Raw genomic sequence first — 21,702 nt, 5'->3', positions numbered from 1 at the left:
GTAGAGAGTGAGTCTAATAACACTGTGAAGTTTATAATAGGGTGCGAAATATGCAAATTCATACGTCGACCGCTGAAGGAACTTACGTTTCTTGTTGCTTAGTCGGCGCAGAAACTTGCAGAATTTTTTATAAGCGGTATTCGTCTCTTTGCCATTCATCGTTAGTTCCACGGCACTTTTGGGACGCTCGGCACTTTTCTGATCTGCCGCTGTCGAGAAGAATTTCGGATATCGCCATTGTTGACAGGGCTCTGACCAGTCGAGATTGTTCGCTGGCGCCATTATATTCAGATTAGAAAATTGACCGGGATACTTTACAAATATCACGATCCGTCACTTCCGTCCCTTTCATGTGCTCCGAAACAAGAGGTCAAAATCACACAACTGTCAAAGACTCAAAGATGTAAAGATTAGTTTTTCATCACAGGTACTTTTGCTCCGTCTTTTTATTATATTAATTTTTTTATAATTATTTTAAAGTCCTTAATAATTTTCTCTTTATCATATGTTTGTTTTTAATCACAGATATAGGAATTTTTATTATTAATATTCACTGTATTTTTGTTCGTAAGATCACGTTCGTCTCGATTTACTTTTTTTTATTCAGAGAATATAATTTATATTTGAAAATAATTATGATTTTTTTATATAGAATGTATTTTAGACACTCTAACTGGAACAATTCTCGTGTTGAAACATTTATTATTTATAATTCTTTTCCTGCACTCGTTCTTGTATCTCTAAATCGAGATTGCATCAACATCCGTTTTCGAGATAAACTCGCAGCTATCGACAATTACTCGAAATAGATATCGTAACACTTTTCGAACGAATGTCCACAAAGTTTTATAATTGTCTGCACTTTTCTCAAGATTATATATATTATTTCGATTTTCTGATCGGTGTATAATATTACGGTTTTTCAATAATAAATTCCACAGATTTCCGTCCTATCAAAATACTAAAATAAATATTGAACTTCTCGCACTCCAGCGTTCTCAAATATTTATTTTCCTCCCCAAAAAAAATTCGAAGGCTCGTCATCCATCAGTTCTAATCGGTTGGACGCTCAGTCATTTCGCGTTTAAAAAGCGCGTACACTCGTCTATATCGGTAACTTACATTATGCAACCGCGTAACTTTTGAACGGCTTAATCAGCAATGCGGATCACGTAAGCGGAGAAGCGATACACATCGGCATCGGCGCGCATTCACAAATACGGACGCACCACGCCGAATATCCGGAGGCAGCCGCTCGCTTCCACGTGCAACAGCCGCGTTGACTCGCGACGGACTAACGGCAACACGCGACTAAAAGGCCGAGCGCGCCGCTGCTCGAGCCGTCAGTCACTCGGGATAGGCGCCGAGGGTGGGAGCACAGGAAGAAGACTTAACTTGATATTTCTGCCTGTATACGTAATTATAATCCCGTGGAATAATTATACCGCCCAATGTGTCACGATGGAATATTTATTTTATATATAATCTTGTGGAATGTGTAAAAAATGACAGTAATCAGTGCTGAGCTTACAAGATGACTTAATGATTTTTTTTATAAATATATCTAGATAAAAAAAAAAATATATATATATATATATATATAATCTCGTGGAATAATTATACCGCCCAATGTATCACGATAGAATATTTTATATAATCTTGTGGAATGTGTAAAAAAATGACAGTAATCAGTGCTTACAAGATGACTTTAAAATTTGCTGAAGATGTGAAATGAAAATATCTTGTAAATTTATCTTGGACAAGATTTTTTTAATAAATATATCTAGATAAAAGATAAAATTATATGGCGATTTATTTAGAATTTTAGAATCTACATATCTTTCGGATATTATTTTTAAGATCGCTTATGTAAACACAATTTTTAAAAAACTTGATATTTCTGCCTATGTATACGTAATTATAATCCCGTGAAATAATTATACCGCTCAATGTGTCACGATAGAATGAGAATTTATTTTATAATCTTGTAGAAAATGTAAAAAAATGACAGTAATCAGTGTTGTGCTTACAATTAGATGACTTAAAAATTTGCTGAAGATGTCAGATAAAAATATCTTGTAAATTTATCTTGAACAAGATGAAGATTTTTTTTAAATTACATATATCTAGATAACTTCCAGATAATATTATTTTTAAGATCGTTTATGTAAACACAATAAAATTAATGTATAAGTTATATCAGTTTAAAGAATAAAAAAATTAAATTGAAATTTTAATAAAATTATTTTTATTGAAAAAGTTCTACAGTATTCATAAAATATGTATATTATTAATAATTATTAATGGCATAAATTTGAAAAATTTTAATTATACCATATAATTTCCTCTTGCTCTTTTATGCTCAAACATAATTATACACATATAACTTTAGCTAAACAAATGCGATGAGTTAAATTAAAAGTAAATCAATTAAAGAAATATCTTAGAAATTAAATACGCAGATTTAAGAAATTTTCTGTAGAGACAATATGAATTCGAATTCCTAATTAAAGCGTGAGAATTAGAGTTCTTTGTGCCACTGCCGATTCTATATGTCGATAGATGTCGGAAAAGAGAGATGGCCGGAAGAGCAAACATCTACTCGTGAAAATGAATAAGCGCGTCGATCGCGTTCGAATCGTTAGGCTCGACTTTCATCCATCCCACGAATTCGTGTTACCGATTTAATTATCGATAAGATTAAATAAGACAAACAGCTTGAGAAGCGCGGTACCACGGTAGATAAAGAGATATACACGCGGTTAGAATTGATTGCTATCAGACGAATAAATTTTCTTCGATAAAACTGATATCTTAGATCGCAAAATCAGATTTACAGGAACGAATTAATTCCTATTCTGCATTTAAGGTATTAATGTGATTGCCAGTTCACAATAACGTTTCGAATGGAATTTTTTTTTACATTAAATACGTTGAATGCGAGTTAACACAACAATTCCGAGTATTTAATGTGTGTTTGCGTGGTAGTATTTTAATTATATACCTATATAATTGTGTATATCTCAAAATCTCTTTAAATGTTTCCTGTTATTATTGTTATTATGCGATAAAATTATGTGAAGTTATTCAGATTAAATTATCTGATAAAAAATATATCTTCAATTTTATTTTTTTCGCAAAAGTTACTTCATATAGGATACAAAAAAAAAGATTCATTTCCTTAGTGTTCTTTCTTCATCGTGATGAGTGAACATACTAATTTGTCGTATTTTTACTTTACGTTTTTTTTTAAGATAATGAATGGCTCTTCCGGTCATTTCTCATAATTCTACGACCGCGAGAAAATTTATAAGATTGTTTTACGACGTTTATTAGACCGGAAAAAGTAGAAGTTTCCGCAAATTATTTGAGGTCGCAGCTGATAAATTGAGCCCACGTAAAAGCATTGAACAAATAATCTTTATTACAATATTTTTATACTATAATAAATAATTAAAAAATTTTTAATATATATGTAATTATATACATATATAATTTCAGTATAAAAATATGTAAATAAATTCATGGTGTTTTTGATGCCTAATCTATATATATACACATTGAAAATCAATTTCTATTTTTATTTATGATATTCTTCGTAATATTAAATTAAATTTTATTTTTTAAAAAATAGCAATTTGATTATGCTTGTATAAGCAAATATTAATATCTTTTTTAGAAAACAAAAGTATTAAAAAAGCTTCATTTAAAAAATAAATAATGACAAAAAAAAATAAAATTAGAATTTTAGTTTTAATAAAATTATTTTTATTGGAAAATTTTATTCATAAAAAATTTTTATTTTATTAAAATTTTGAAAGTTTTTTTTTCAGTCATAATTAGCGTCTCTGATTTCTTTTTGCTGAGAGATAATTTCTCAAAAAACCATAAAGAAAGAAAAGAAAGTAGAGACATACAGTATAAAGGAATCGGATGTTCACTTCTCGCATTCCTGCGTCGAGGCAAAACAAATGCGCCGATATCACATGTTTGGACAAAGATTATAGAGTATTATATATGCTATATTTAGCCGCCTATAAGAAAATATTATTATTACAATACACAAATACGCAGCACACGTGAAGAGCAGACGCGCATACGTGCACGCGTCTTCGAAGAATAGATATGATAATAAGGAGAATATGGAGCAGAAACGAAGGAAAATATAAACGTGGTAAAATACTTCAATGTCTCGTTGCAATAATTCAGTAATAATAAATTAAATTGATGAATAAATTAAATATTGTATAAATAATTGTTATCATATAAATCTTTTAAATTTCGTATTTTAAAAATAAATTCGAATTTTGAATTTCAAAATAAAATTTATAATCCGTAAAAATTAAATAATTTTTAACTTACATTATTTAAATAATGATTATCATATAATAACAGTCAACATAAATTCGAATACAATTTTTTTTAAATAAATAAAAAAGGATTAAAACTATACAATAATAACTATTATACGTATATAATTTATATTGTAAATAATTTTTATAATAAATTTTGTCACATACAGATAAATTTTTAAAGTTTCATATTTTTAAACGTAAAAATTAAACTCGAATTTTAACATAATTTATATATTAAATAACCTTTAACTCGCATTATTTAAATTTTAAATAATGGATGATTCAATATAAATTTTAAATAAAATAAGACCGAAAAAAACTTTCTAAATAAAAAAAACAGATGAGATGCAGATTCTGACTTGATTAATTGTACCGCATCTTTAAAGAGACTATTGTCTTTCGTCTACTCCTCTCTTCTGTATCTCTTTTGAAAAGAGACCTGGAAGTCGGCCAACTCGATCTTATAGCGATTCGCATCCTCCGCACTATGACGATATTATTCCGAATTCTAAATTAGTATAGTGTGAACGAACTCGCGAGCGATTGTCTTAAAATTTCAGTCGCTTTGTGTCAAACGTTCGTTTACGGAGAATGTAAAAACGTTTCGAAATTCCTGGATACGGATTTTTCAGTTTACAAACATATCGAGAACGTCAATAATTTCTCGAGTTAATATTAACCGAGTACTTAATTCAACTCCTCTATGTCCATTCATTTGGAAAAATAATTCTCATAAAAATATAAATAAAAAAAAAAAAAAAAAAAAAACTAAGAAAAATCGAACAAGTTCTCTTGCGTCAGATCCCTGTCTTTGATGTCAGCGTATCGACAAGTGACGAAAATAATCGGTCACAGACGCGTTGCGATCTATTTATATCGCGGATCAACTGTGCAAATTGGTCATAATTCAATTGCCAGATCGATTATCTGTTGATTAAGCCTCGTCGGAGAGGCAAAGACAGATGTTGGAATTTATCAATCTTTTTCCGCAAAATTCCCTTTTCCTCTTCATCGATTTCAGCATCTTGACAATTTAAGTACAATATTAAATTAATAAATAAATTTCTCCATTAAATATGTTAAATTCAAATTTTAGTTTCTCGTTTCTTTTGCTCTACATTGAAAAAAATATTTATGTAAAATTACATGATTAAGCTAGGTTTTTTCCAACCCAGCATAATCATGTAATATTGATATACTTATATGGAAGATTAGAGATTATATGTAATTTCATATGAAATATAATCTTAAATATTTTCAAGATTTAAAATATTTCACTGAACATGTAATTACACATAGGAAATGTTAGTAATATAAATGCTATAAAATAATGTTACAAATAAAATAGATAAATACTTATAAAATAAAATTCTAATAAAGTAAAAATATTAAATTTAAAATTACATATGATTTTTGCATAAAAATAGTAATTTTACCTATATTTTACATGTATTTTAACATTAATATGTATTTTCACTTTAAAACAAATGGAAAAAATTATATTAATAAGCAAGTAACTTTTCCAGTTCTGAACTAGTAATTTCCATGTAAAAGTACATAGATTTTTTTCAGTGTACCTTATGTTAGATAGTTCTGAATAAGAGCTACATACATGTATGCAGATGCGTGATTAATTATAAAGATATTATAAAGGAAGCGCGTCAGAGAGAGAAAACTGCGCATATATGTATACAGGATATATATGGTTTAGCAATCTTGACTTTGACGTGACGTGAGTTATCGATTGCACACAAATACATTGCGGTGGTCTGTGCCCCGCTTTTCCCCACATGTACAACAGGTTATTATTAAGCGCGTATCTTGCAACGGAGATTAAAAGGACGCGCCATCCTTCATGGAATTCTCTTTTCATCGGGAAAAATCTTCATTCTCCCTTGTCTACGATTTTTTTCTCAATTCCAAGCAATTTGTTACAGTAAACTGGACTTGAGAGATAAAACGTGCAATTTTATTACAATTTCAATTTTTTCATTTTTTCGGCTTGTTTGATTTAATTAATATTGATTGCCGATAATGTAAGACCTCGTTATTGATCATCATTTCTAGATAAGATTATGATCAGGAAATTTCGAGATCTTTTGCAATGATTTTACGTCATTAGTGTTTGCACGATTACGCTTTTTTTACACCGTAAAAAATATGTAATATTACATTAAAAAATGTATGTAAAATTACATAAATAATAGATGTAAAATTACACGATAAATAATGAAACGGTATAACACCTTCATTTTTATCGTGTAATTTTACACTTATTATTTATGTAATTTTACACCTTTTTATGTAATATAATACACATTTTTTTGCAGTGTAAGATGCACAACGACACATCGTGGCATCGGTAACTTTTCACTCACATATGTATATGTATATGCACGACTGCGATCGCAGAAATCAACAATTTTAGTTATACTTTTCAGAATGCAATACTGCGTCATTACGTAATCAGTAATCAACATAATTTAATGTCAAACGCATTACATTTGCGCACGCATTCCAGGAAGTCAAATATACATATATTAAAAGTAATTAATATGTTTTGTATGCGTGTATAAAATCAAAGTATATTCAAGTAATTTATTTTACGAAATTAATTATCCTGACATTTATATGTATAATCAAATTTTTAGTTAATATTATTTTATTGATAAATATAATAACAAAATTTAAATTAAATACATTCGCTCTATGACTGACTTTATAATATAATACTATGTTTCTGATAAAAAGTAGATGAATATTTTATATTACTTATTATAAAATCAGATTATTATAATCTGCAAAAAATATTGAATTGCTGAAATTTTTTAAATTAATCCATAATTATGTGAAATATTATGCACTATTTATTAAATATAAAAACAGAAATAAAATTGAGAGAGTAAATGTATATACATTTAAAAAAATTCAAACAAAATTTTATTGGTAAATTTAATAAAAATTTTCAATTAAATACATTCACTCTATGACTGACTTTATAATACTTTGTTACTCAGATAAAAGAATAGACAATTATTTTATATTACGTACTTATTACGAAACACTCTGAAAAAATTAAAACTGAATTAAAAATAGAAATAAAATTGATAGTAAATGTACAGACATTTAAAAAAAATTGCATACTAGAGTTTAATAAAATTTTGCTGATTTACTTTGTTTCGCAGATGTGCATTCATTCGTGATTTTTGTTTGTACACATTCCGAAAGTTTAAAAGCATTGTCTTGAAAATCAATTGTAAATACATAAAAGAAATTAGCCGTAGACAAGCGAGTAAATTTTTCGCGGAATTTTCACTATTTGCACCTCTATATTTCCGCGAAGTTGATAATTAGCGTTGATTGAAAATGTTATTTCTCGCGTAGATTATATGGTTACACTGTAAAAAAATATGTAAAATTACATAAATAATAAATGTAAAATTACATGATAAATAATAAAAAGATAAAAATTTCTATTATTTATCGTATAATTTTACACTTATTATTTATGTAATTTTACATATTTTTGTGTAATATATTACATATTTTTTTACAGTGTAGGGTAAAATTGTTTCGAGCGCGAAAAGATATAAACAAAATGTTCAAATTATTGTAGTTGTGCGCAAACACAAGTTTTTAACATTTAACCTTTGTACGATAAATAAATCAGTGACAGCGCTCCGTTATTAAAAAAGTAATGAATACATTTTTCGTTTGTGTGTGCGTTTGAAATATCGCGGTAAAAATCAAAGGTTTCCAGTTAAAACAGTTATATTATTTTATGTTAAAGCATTTATGTTATTGTTATTTCGGAAAATAAAATTACAAGAAAAAATGAGTTTAAATATAGAAGACTAACGTTGTAAATTATGAAGAGCTTATTTCGAAAATGTTTATTTAGATAGCAAATTACGCACATTGATAACGATCTATTTACCGAAGTATGTCATTGCGATAGTTAAAACAGTCTTTTGTTATTCGTATCTGTTATCGTAATTTTATCATCTGATACATGTTCGAGGTGATTAGAAGAGGAAAAATCAGGACAAACACATTACGATGGGTTACGATATTATTGAATATTATAGACGCGTATGAAATTATACATCTGAAATTATTAATTATACTGAGTAAATAAATTTTTGATCGGATTTTAATTTTTTCAATTCAGATTTTAGGGTTTATCGAATACAGATTATTTGATATCGTCTGAAAAATTTTATACATTTTTGTTAATTGTGTGAAAGCTTAATTATTGTTTTGCAATCGCTTATAATGCAAAATTAATTCGTGCGTCGACATTTAAAAGATTGAAAAGAATCCGCAGAGCAGAGAAAGTACGATTGAGATTCGAAATATTTCATATTATTTTATTGTTAATATATTTATAATGTTATATATTATTCTTATTTTATATTATTCCTTCTCTCTCTCTCTCTCTTTTATTATTTCATATTTGACGTCAATAAAGAGAAGTATGATTTTGCAAGAAATAACGAATTGACGAATTTTCCATTCCATTTACTCTTTTTATTTGCTCATTATATAATTACATCAAATTATCACCGTTATCTCACTGTCTCTTTAACTTATCATCAAAGCATTTCATTATTTTTAGAGAATTTTATTTTTCTTTCTTTATTTTCCCAAGTTTCTTGGATTTCTATATTTTTCTTTCACTTCTAACAGCCTTTAGTCTTGGCAGAAAAGCATATAAACGTTTAATGACGTCATAGTTGCGAGTAATATTGGCACGTGTCGCCACAAAGAACGTCAGATACTTATTTAATGCCGTCATGACGTGATTGTCTTGATTACTCGCCAATAATCCTGGCATATTTTTTTTTTTCCAGAAAATTATAAATCTCGATATAATCGCACGAAAAATCGAAGACGAGAAAAATCAATCGAATAAATCCTGAATATATCATCGCAAAAAAATGTCTCTTTTATAACAAAGCGTAAGAGTTCAATCATTTTTATCTAAAAAACTGAGAAAATTTACATGCACATAAATTACGCAGGTGGATTGCGAAAATCGAAATAAGGGAAAAAGGAATTTTCTTATGTAAAAAAACGATACGCTTCGGGATATGTATGTATACTTGAAGCTTGATTATTTTTTTAATGCATAACTGTTTAACCCGCCCATAATTGCGTAAATAATGAAGTAAAATCGATTTTCAGGTGTACGTAAATATGTACATTCAATCAGTTTTGCGAAAAAATATTCTCTTAATATTGATGACTTCATTTAAATGCGTTCGAAACGTTAATCGGGTCGAGAAATGGATGTGTTATAATTCATTCTTTTTCTTTCGAGCGCGCTCTCTGTCAAGCAAAAATGCCGATAACGCCATAACTATTAATAGAACAGGTCAGTTGTTTCGCTGTGGTAGCGATATGTATATGTGTATATATAGTGCAAGCTTCTTGCTCAAACGCATATTACTTTCTCGCGACTGAAAACTTGATAATCGCTTTCGATACGAATTTATACATATAAATAATATTAATATATGATCCCGCTTAAAGAGGCTTTTGTGTGGTTGAATATTTATAAGTGCATATTTCAATCTTGATAATTAAAAAAAAATTAATTCTTGAATTTTTTATATCATTAAATTATTTGAGCAATATAATACTTATAATTGAACGAAAATGAGACAAAACTCCAGAAATGAGATCTATTTGAATCAATAAAAAAGTTTGCTTTTGTAATGGAAAATCAAACTAATTGTAAGAAGTTCAAACTTTCGAAAAACCTCCTTTTTTCTCTTCCTCTCTCTTTAAAGAAATAATATCAATTTGTGAAAAAAATTTATTTTTTCTCATTTCGTTAATATTTTATTCTTTTTTCTGTATTTTATTGTTAAATAATATAACAAAGAAAAAAAATTTCGCAAAATATTTATATCTCACCGACATCGAAAATTAAATAAATCGAATGTGTCCGGGCAAATGGAAAACGAAATTATTTACGAACATAAAATCGCAAATTGTGGAAAATAACGGAAATGCAAATGCTCGTATTGAAAATGATGTTTACACTGGCAATATTGCAAAGGTAATATTTATAGATTAGTTCTCTAAATAAATATTCTAAAGTTATGCATACATTTGTGCGCATTTATCAAGCGAAAGATACCAAATCACCATTATTAAATTTAATAAAATATTAGTTTAATTATTTCTCAGAACTCTTGTTAGCAAAAACAACATGAAAGCTTTTTTGCTATGATGCATAATAAATGATTAAAGTTTCAGGATGAAACGATTTCTATATTATCGACATGATATCAGAAAAAATTGTTAACCTCGATCATTTATTGTAAATATAGCCATGTTAAAGACTGATCATTCATTTGTGTTTGAAAATATTAACTTTTCTTCTTTTTTTGAAGAAACAGAAAATTCAGAATTAGAAATCATGTAAAAAATCATTTTTAATTGACTTCGATTAAAATAAAATTTCTTCTAAATTACACTGTAAAAAATAATAATATGTTATAATATTAATATAATATATATTATATAATATATTATATAAAATATATTATAATGTAATATATTAATATATTATATAAAAATATATAAAATTACATAATGTATATAAAAATAATGTTATATAAAAATATATGTAAAATTACATAAATAATAAGTGTAAAATTACACGCATAAATAATGAAAATGTATACATGTCACACTTATTATTTATGTAATTTTAGATATTTTTTTATGTAACGTTATATATTTTTATAGTGTAGCTAGAATAATTATCTGTCTCAGAATCAGAACTTATCATATTTGTTCATCTTCGTTTTGCAGGTTAAAATAATAATATATTATATATTAATATAAAAATATATTATATAAAAATATATGTAAAATTACATAAATAATAAGTAAAATTACATGCATAAATAATGAAAATGTATACATGTTACACTTATTATTTATGTAATTTTAGATATTTTTTTATGTAACGTTATATATCTGTCTCAGAATCAGAACTTATCATATTTGTTCATCTTCGTTTTGCAGGTTAAAATAATAATATATTATATATTAATATAAAAATATATTATATAAAAATATATGTAAAATTACATAAATAATAAGTAAAATTACATGCATAAATAATGAAAATGTATACATGTTACACTTATTATTTATGTAATTTTAGATATTTTTTTATGTAACGTTACATATGTTTTTATAGTGTAACTAGAATAATTATCTGTCTCAGAATCAGAATTTATCATATATGTTCCTCGTTTTGCAGGTTTTGGTTCGGTAATTCCTTGAGTATTTTCAGTATATATGAACCGAACGCGTTCGGATCGAACCCAGATTCGCACCAAGTATTGAAGCTATCGTTCCACCTTCAAGTTATCCATCATTTCAGGAGAGTTTTAACAGCGTTAACATGCCACGCGAGTCATCTATTAGCACGTGTTACAAGCTCACGAGGCTTACGATGTGTAAGTATAAATTAGTGTAATCTACATATGGCATGACAAAGCTTCATAAATATTTTAATATTCATTAAACTGACACATCATCTTTTGACAACACACCTCTTCAATTTCACATAAGGGATATACAAAGTATATAATACAATAAAATATACATAAGATGTAACATAGTACACATAATATACACAAATATAAACTGATTGAAATCATTCCCTTACTCCTTTACATCAGATTTTATACGCAGATTTTACGAAAATTTGACAGTTCTATCGCATCTACCAAGAAGTAAATTTGTGAAAAATTCTGTATCATAATAATTTTCACAGGTATAACATTTCTTTTTTAATTATATCTCTCTCCTCATCTTAGATAATTAGTTTAGAATTATTTTTTAAACTCAGTTTAATTAAAAGTTAATAAAATCATAAAATTGTAGCTAACATAGGCTTTTAATTGAAATTAATCATAAAATAACACAATATTTTAATGTCTAATAATTACTGAAAATATTGAAAAAAATATATACATATAATATAAAAAATACAATATAAAATAATTTATTTTATATATCAAAATTTTGTTTAAAAAATGGAATGTTGATGAGTCAATGTTGTAAGACATTAGTGAACATATTCTTAATTATGATATTTGAGTATATCGCTAATGAAGATATCTTTAAAAAATTATATAACTATATGTGGAAGATAATAAGTTTATCGCGCCATCTATCGATAATTTTAAACATTTCATAATATCAAATATAGTTCGATAATAAATTAACATGTGATTATGACTGAACACGTTATGTTCGATGTTATTGATTGACTTTTTATTTTTTCAATATTGTAGCATTTTTCATTTTTTTGAATCAACATTTATTCTCTTTTCAAAATAAATGAAATTACTTTTATTATTAAATAATGAAGTATATACTGTATTGAATTAATTTTTTCTAGTCTATTGTATCTGTGTTTATAAGTAAAAAAACTGTTATACGATCTTGTTCGATAACCTACTTTATTATTAAAATTATTCGTGTGTATCACGATATGACGTAAGAGTGACCATGCAACTTGAGCATTTGCAGCCATTTTCAATTTTCAATCCTACACATTTTCAAAAATTTTCAATTTTTGTTTAATAAACTATAAATATTTGACAAATAATTTTGTAAACAAATTTCTTGTTGCATTAATGTGGCAATGCATTAGAAATGCAACAAAGTGTGCAGTTAATTTCTCATGTTTTGTTACATTTTATGTATATTTCATTAATATAATTCAGCTGGCAACAGTTGCACAATTGTTAAGCAGTACAATTAAAAGTGATTAGTTATTATTTGCAATCAGAGCGAAAACTTCATTCAGCTTAGATCCATCTGTAAGCAATCGATCCAAACCTTAAAATTTATCATTAGTTCGTGTTTCTATCGATTCTAGACGTAGTATATGTATAGTATTATTCATTTAATAGATGAATGTTAATCAATAAATGAGTTTTTTTGCGAAAGAGAATAGAAAGAGAAATAGAGAAAGAAGAATTCGCTGTTTGTGAAGTAATAGTGTTTGTGTGTTTCGAGTTCACGGGACACTATTATATTTTCTATGAATATTCACGTCAAATGTCCTCTATTGTCATCACCATTAGTTCAGCCTTCGATGGAAACATGATCTCATTAATTTCCATCACACACACATACCAAATATTATATAATAATATTAATTTATACAGATTATTTAATAAATGTATATATATATATATATAGATAAGATATATATAGAAAGTATATAGAGATAAGATATTAAATAGTAAATTAGATGATTAAATAGATATATATATATATATATATATATAATTATATATTTTGATAATATATTAATATAATATAAATTATATTAAATATATATAGATATATATATATATATATATAATTATATATTATATAATATAAATTATATATATATAATTATATTATATAATATTCAATTATATTAATATATATATATAATTATATATGTATATAATTATATAAGTATATATAATATTGTCACATACTGTTTCGCTATATAGATATATTGTAGTCAAAGAATTCTTTGTTCACTGCAATATTTTATTGATTTTATCCGACAGCGTATATTTTTACTGTATTTTATCAAGTTTATTTAAAAATTACTTTAAAAAAAAGATTTAAGAAAAGACGTCAAGAGTTCTCTCTTCGCATCTGTTTAAAAAGTTCTTCATTTTAAGTTTAAAGAACTGTTAATTTAATGAATATTTTTTTGCTTCTAATTTGTAATTGTTTATTATTGCAATTTTAATTAATTTCTTACACTGAAAAAAAACCAAGTTAATACATATTTAATTCAATACTGCCAAATGAATCATTTATTTGAAACAAATAAATATTTATTTGTTTTGAAAAGGATTTTCTTATATCAAATAAATATTTTTCACGTCAAATAAATATTATTAGTTTCAAATAAATGATTTATTTGGCAGTATTAAAATAAATATTTATTCAAATTAAATACATTTTTTTCAGTGTACAAATATATTAATGACATTAAAAAATTGAGAATAAATATTATATAAAGATAAAAAATATGATCACTTATTACTTTAATTTTCATAATATTATATTAATCGATAGAGATCTATAAATTACACGTATTATCTTTAAATCACGTTGCGGATTCTTCTAGTCTCTGAGATACGACACTTTAAAATACTATTACGTTTTTATTCTCTTTCTCGTACTGTGTTATTTTTCTCCTGCTATTTAAGTCTCTTTGTTGATGTGCTTTGTTTGTGTACCCGCTTGCCTTCAGTATATGACTATATCACACTAGCATCAACAAATTTTATCTATTTCTGCCAGTTGTTTCTAAACAACTGTTGACATGCGACTACACGAGTTTTTAAGTAGGAAATAAGAGCTTATATTTTATTGTTTTTTTTTTGCGTAAATAAAGGAACAGCATCTCTTTGTTTTCTCTGTATTTTTTAGTCTGAAAAATAATTTTCGATACCTCTAATAAAAATAATCTAAAAAATAATTTTAAGATACCTACTATTTCTAAGCTTAAAAAGTAGAGCATTTTTAAGTGATACATCTTAGGAACTATTAGAAAAATCCAATGTAATGTTCAGGATTGATGACGAGGTGTAATTTTGTTCACTGTATATGTATAATAAATATGCGATAAAAATTACTAAATTATATATGTGATTATATATTTTGAACATTTTAATTTGATTGTGGATTCTATAAAAACATTTTTTCAAATAAGAATTTCTAAACCTGTAATATACAGCAATAAAATTCGTCAAAAATTCTTGAAGCTAAAAAATGCCAATCTAAATTAACTTCAGTCTCTTAAATTAAAATTAGATTTGGGTCAGATTAGAATTCTTTTCGGTTTGGAAGGGCTCCGCCCCTTTCTCGCCCACACATGTAGGTACTTTGTGTAATATAGTGAAACAATAAAATACATCGTTTCTCGCGCAAGTTAGAAGTTTACTTTCCTTTACGTGTATAAAGTCTCGTTTCGAGCAAAGTGTTACAAATTAATGTGTCGTTTTATACGTATATGTATAACACTGAAAGTACCACCATTTTTGAACATGATATGTCAAGGTCGATGTTATTAAAACTGATAATCGAACTATTTATTGACATTATACTTTTAAGATACCTATTATTTTTAAAAAGTAGAACATTTTTAAGTGATACATCTTAGGAACTATTAGAAAAATCCACAATGTGATTTCAGGATTGATGACAAGGTGTAATTCTTTTCACTGTATATGTATAATAAATATGCGATAAAAATTACTAAATTAAATATATGATTATATATTTTGAACATTTTAATTTGATTGTGGAATCTATAAAAACATTTTTTCAAATAAATAAAATTCTTAAAAAATTCTTGAAGCTAAAAGTAAAAGAATTAATGCAAAACGTTGTTATTTTGACAGCCAAAATAATGTTTTAATTGCCGTAATGAAAGTATAGCAACACTAAATTTAAATGTTTATCTTAAATTAACCCTGTCTCTTTTCCATCTTTTTTAAAGATAATTTTTTGATAATTATGTTATATTCTTTTTTAAAATATTTTTAGTGTAGTTTAATACAGCGGCCATACACAACTTGCTATTGAAATGTCTTTTTTTTATGTACTGGACAAAACATATTTACGAAAAAAATATCATAAACATAATAAATATGCAAGTATATGTCTATATTTATTACTCACAGTAAAAATGGTATCTGCATTATATATTATCTGTAATTTCAATTGTTAGTGCCATTTTGTGTCGGAAATTGCAAATGTATGTTGTTAATGACAGGACTTTTAAGAAAAATTTTTTACATTGTGACTTTACATCACATAATACCTATACCTATTTATTATTGGAAAAGCAGAGTGTAATAAACTTTTGTTTCATATAAAATAGATCTAACAATAAGCTATCGACTAAATCTATTAAAAACATTCTATCAAAAATTTAATCTATTAAAAATTGATTGAACCCAATTAAAATGCAAGTATGATTTGACACGAAAGACAATTCCATAAATACGTTGTAGTAAACCGAGAGAATATATATATATATATATATTCATATACATATATATTCTATTTTCCGATCAATAGAAAACATACTAATCACGTGACACTTAATATGCGACAAAAATTTTGAATTATTAAGAATTATTTAGAATAAACAAGTAAGAAAATATAAGTAAGTCGCTATAAATTAAATCAAATCTTTGTAATTAATATAAAATATCTCAGATATCAGTATCCTACAGAGAAACAAGATATTTTATATTTATCTGAGATGTATACATTATTTTTTAAAAGTTAAAGCAACGACCTGCATTGAGTGTATAATATTTAATCACAGATATGTTATTTCTTTTAATATATAATTGCATATTTTATATGTATATAATTGCAATATACATTCGATATAATTACAATTAAAACTCCATAATCTTGAATTTATTAATTTGTTACTATTTCCAATAAAGGAACTAATTTTATTTTAATTATTTTTATAGATTATATTGCTGTAATATAAGAAGAGTAATCGATTTTTAAAATTTTTACAACTAATTTCAATTTGTTGTGTGTGTGTGAGAAGAGATTAGTGAAAATTAATTTGAAAATCAATATTTATCGATTTAAATTAAATAATAATTGTTTTGAATTTCCCTAAAATATTTTTGTCATACGAAGTAATAGAAAAAAATAAGCCTCATTAATCAGAATTTTGAGTATTAATAATCTTTCCTTTGGTATTGAACTGAAAAAGAAATATAGGTATTAATTATGGTTTTAAAAATTAATTTGAGAGAATTATCTAATATTTTAATCAAATTCTAAATTATTTTTATATCTTGAGTGAAAGAGATAGACTATTTAATAAAATATATTTTGATTAATCTAATTCTAGATCAATTGACAAAATTAAAATGCAGCGACAAAAATACATGCGATTATTATTTAATCACTGCATTTCAATGCACCTCACAATCATCCTATCTGATCAAGATTTCCCTATCTGCACATCAAGATTGTCCGAATAAAAAAAAATTACAAATTACAAGGAAAACTTGTTCACCTTTCTTTTATTTGTTCCATTATGAAGTAGCCTTCTCATAAATGGTGCAGTTTTCGATTGCATAAAGTTGCATTTGTTACTACACTTTATTTTATGACAGACGATCGAGTTGAAGATGAATTGATCACATTATCTCATCGTTTTAAATTCTATTTCATTTTAAATTTCCAAAAGTAGCTAATAATGGAATGAATTACATTCAAATATCATATTACATAAATATTTTTAAAAAATTATGCACATCCTATATGCATCTATATTATGTAAACTTATTTGCAAAGTCATTTTCACTGAATACATAATCGTTCGTTTATCTCTAATGTAAATTTAAAAATGACTTTGTGGAAGAAGAGATACTTAAAAGAACAAAACAACTATGAAACATATTTTGTGTGTGTGTAATTTAGGTAATTTGTAAATAATTTCGTGATAAATGCTTTGAAATATTATGCAAAAATATATAATAAATGCAATAAATATCTTACACGCATCAATAAATTAATAATGCTGATTAATTAATGCTGATTATTTTCCGTAGGGGGGTTAAAGGGGTATTGAAATTAAATCTCAAAATATGAGATTATTTCATATTTAAAATCTTGGCCGTGTCCAAGTAAAAATTTGGTGCCTTGTGCACCGGTATTTTAATTCTAACGAAAAATTATTTAGTTTCGTTAGGATAACGCATTGTCATCCGCGATTTGGCTCTTGTTGCCCGTCTTATACGTTAAATTTATATTTATATATTACAGAGCCTTGTTAAAACTCTCAATGCTGATTAATGTTTATACTTAATAAAAAATAAATATGAATAATTAAATAAAACAAATATAAAAAATGATTAAAATCTTTTATCAGCAAGATCAAAAACTCCATAAGTGATTTTAAAAAATTTTTATATTTAATGTAAATGATTTAATGTAAATGATTCGAATAATAAAATATTCATTAAGAAAATATTTTATTCGCAAAATTTTTATGTAAAAAATTATCTATTTTCTTTATCAATGTACTAAAATAGCGTATTGGTTAAAATTTTTTTTATGAATTTTCAAATAAATCTGTTGAATAATTAAAGAGATAAAGTCTTATAAACGAAATCATTAAGCCACATTACACTTTGAGCTTTCGCTAGCATCAAATGCTCAACTTACATTATATATTCTACTCGAATTTAACACAGTGACCTTCAGTGATCGATATTAAAGAGCCGAGAGTACTTTAGACGGGATTATATTAGCTGGATCGCTCTTATAAGTTTATCTTAGATAAAAAAAAATAGAATTCAAAAAATTAAATATGTATATAATGTGTAATATTTTCTCTATGTATAATTAAATAATTTAATAACAAGTCAATTGCAATAATTTTTCCCATAGAATTTTTTAATTTTTTAAAAATGTGCTATGACTAAATGATTTCAATGTTCATATAATATTTTTCCAAATGTGCTAAGACTTAGTGATTTTGTTAACTTGACTAAATCTTTCAATAAAATCACTATTTTATTAACGGAACATACATTATAGGATTTAAGTCATAAATATACGTTTTAGATTCAATTTAAATATTTCTACATGTTCAATTATAACAAAATAATATTTATAATTGAAAGATTTAGTCAGGTTAAATTTGTTCTTAGCGTATATATGTATATATTTTGGGAAGTAATATATAGTATATATAATTTCAGCATTATACTTCTCTGTTACCAACCGCGGTGACATATCCTACGATCGGGTCACTCGAAGAATTCATTAGAGCGCAAAAGGTTAAGAGGAATCGGGATGCATATAAAATACGATCGTTTTTAGACGCCTGCGGAATGAACTTGCGATTCGGGTCAAAATAGCCTGCTGCCATGTATGCCGTTGCGAGGATAATCGATCCTTCGCGCAATCGAAGAGAGGTCGCGTCTCTGCTGCGCTCCGCCTGGCAACCGCATCAATACGCAATTACTTGGTCAACCATCAACCGCGATTATTTATAAATCGAATCGGTCGGTGGACTATCGTCGCGCGAACATATTCGTTTGTTATCTCGGACGGGAAGAAGGATGCGACTTGTCGAGTCGGCCGAGGGAGACAAGTTTTTTGTTTACGGTATTGGCCACTCAAGATTTACAAAAAACCAGATAAAATCGCATATGTACATGCGACATATATGTATAGACCATATGATCGTAGAAAATATATAGGCGATATATGAAGTTAAAACAAAAAATCGAATGTTTCATAGAGCACGGAAGATTTAGAAAATAGAATTGGACTAATTCGAAAAGATCGCAAGGATTTCATAAGATCATATTATTAGGAAAAGTACAAAAATAATTTTTTTGCGATTTTATTTTGTATAATATTTCAGATTTTAGTATGAAACAAGTGTTGGAATTTTGATTAACAAGTTTGAATAAAATAATAATAATGAATTAATAAAATATTTTGACAGTTTCTCTTTTAAGAAAAAATAATGATTTGAAATGAATAAATAAATATGCAAAAATCAAAATTCATGTGCAAACAGGACGTGACAAACTATCATGACACAAACTAAATTTAAAAAAAAATAAATAAATTATAAAAATAATTTTTTTTACGATTTTATTTTGTAATGCGATTTAAGATTTGAATATGAAACAAGTGTTGGAATTTTGATTATATTAACAAACTTAAATAAAATAATAATAATGAATTAATAAAACACTTTGACAGTTCTTCTTTTAAGAAAAAATAATGATTTAAAATGAATAAATAAATATGCAAAAATCAAAATTCATGTGCAAACAGGACGTGACAAACACTTCGTCGTGATAGATTAAATTAAAAAAAAATGAATAAATTATGATCCATTCAGAGTCAATCAAGTGTCCAAACGTTTTTATTTAGGACGGAAGTACTATCGTTTTAGCGTGACATATAATTGAACGATCGAACACAAATGGGAAAATGATAAAAGCTGTTTGTCATAGATAAGTATAATTGCGATAATTATGACGTTAAAGAATAAAATTTCAATAAAAATAATATTTAATAATATTAAATATTAATAATAGTAATAATTGATCAAAATAATATTTAATGTATTATTATGTATAATATCTCAATTTAAAGATATCAGCGAAATATTCGAAAAAGTAAAGATATTTTTACCAGAAAACAAGTGTCGGATAAAAGTTTTAAGAGAAACATTATATATGAATAGTATATAGTTTTCTTTTTTTTTCAGGTGTTTCCAAGATTTAAGAAGTTTGATATAGATATATATCCCTCCTGAAACTTTTGTTTTAAACTTGTATATACATATATAGGTATATAAAACATGATACAATTCTATTATAATAATAAAATGAAGGTAATTTTCAGGTTTCAAAAGCGCCTTCATCATGGAACAAAATTGTTATGATTTTCCTTCAAATTTTATAATTTGTATTCGAAATTATTTTTTTAATACCGTTTAGTTTTCCCAGATAATTCATTGATTCATTTAGAGTTGAATACCTTGTTTAATATATAGTGTAGAGGAAAAAAAAATGGATATATTTGAGTATTTTTTATAGTGCAAGCAAACTTTAAATATTTAAAACATGCTAAAATCAAATAATGATAAATGAAAATTCAGTCGCTAAAATACGTGTATTCTCTTTTTTCTCTTTCTCTCTTCCTCAAATAATATGGTAAAAACATAATGATCTAGATCCTAAATATACATAAAGATCTAGAATCGATAGAACATATGTATGAATCAATTAATGTAATCGAATCTTCTTCACAAACTTGCGGGAGTGCATTTTTACAGTTCTCTAAAGATCAATAAAACATTCAATTATAATAAATTTAAAAAATATGTACTGATTAACAATTTCTATACCGAGTAATACGACTCTGTTCTCTAGTATTGCATAATTTCGGCTATAATTTTCAACGTTATTTATTAATAAAAAATGTCCCAATCATTTTCAATGTTGTCTCAATGTGAAAAAGAGTATCAAGATATCTCTAATTAACAATATATAATTTGATAATGAAAAATAAATCTTTTTCGACGACGTATAGTAATATCAAAATCTCCATCACATTAATTCATAATAAGCAAATAATGCAAATAATAAAAAATAATTTTTAAACACACGCTATCATCATGACTGCATAGATTGCAAATGCTGATTATTTATATTATTTAACCGTGTTCTGTATAGCTTAGTGCTCATACATATATGACATATTGTCCGATCGG

The 21,702-nt window shown here is 26.0% G+C and overlaps 1 protein-coding gene and 1 long non-coding RNA gene across 10 annotated transcripts in view; one reads left to right on the top strand and one right to left on the bottom strand.

Annotated features, from left to right (window-relative positions):
* The window catches only part of LOC114930320 (glycogen synthase kinase-3 beta), a 54,780-nt gene that overhangs the window by 25,400 nt on the left and 7,678 nt on the right, over window positions 1-21,702 (bottom strand). For 6 of the 9 annotated variants that reach the window (XR_014926270.1, XM_029302074.2, XM_029302077.2 and 3 more), the window contains exon 1: window positions 87-1,318. The exons of the other annotated variants lie outside the window; for them this stretch is intronic. Coding sequence is in view for 5 of the 6 variants with exons in the window: in XM_029302074.2 (XP_029157907.1) it covers window positions 87-282 (196 nt within the window). In the remaining variant the exon portion in view is untranslated. Of the gene's footprint in view, window positions 1-86; window positions 1,319-21,702 lie in introns of those variants that run through there. 9 annotated transcript variants of the gene reach the window in all.
* Window positions 10,214-20,783, top strand: LOC146720034 (uncharacterized). The gene is made up of 3 exons (XR_014926273.1): window positions 10,214-10,422; window positions 11,641-11,839; window positions 20,695-20,783. It is a non-coding gene; the product is annotated as an uncharacterized LOC146720034 (long non-coding RNA).

This window comes from Nylanderia fulva, unplaced genomic scaffold, assembly GCF_048542155.1.
Source record: "Nylanderia fulva isolate GAGA-0341 unplaced genomic scaffold, ASM4854215v1 Scaffold8, whole genome shotgun sequence".
Classification (NCBI taxonomy): Eukaryota; Metazoa; Arthropoda; class Insecta; order Hymenoptera; family Formicidae; genus Nylanderia; species Nylanderia fulva.
The sequence above is the reverse complement of the archived record's forward strand: the minus strand, read 5'-3'. Positions and strand labels throughout refer to the sequence as shown.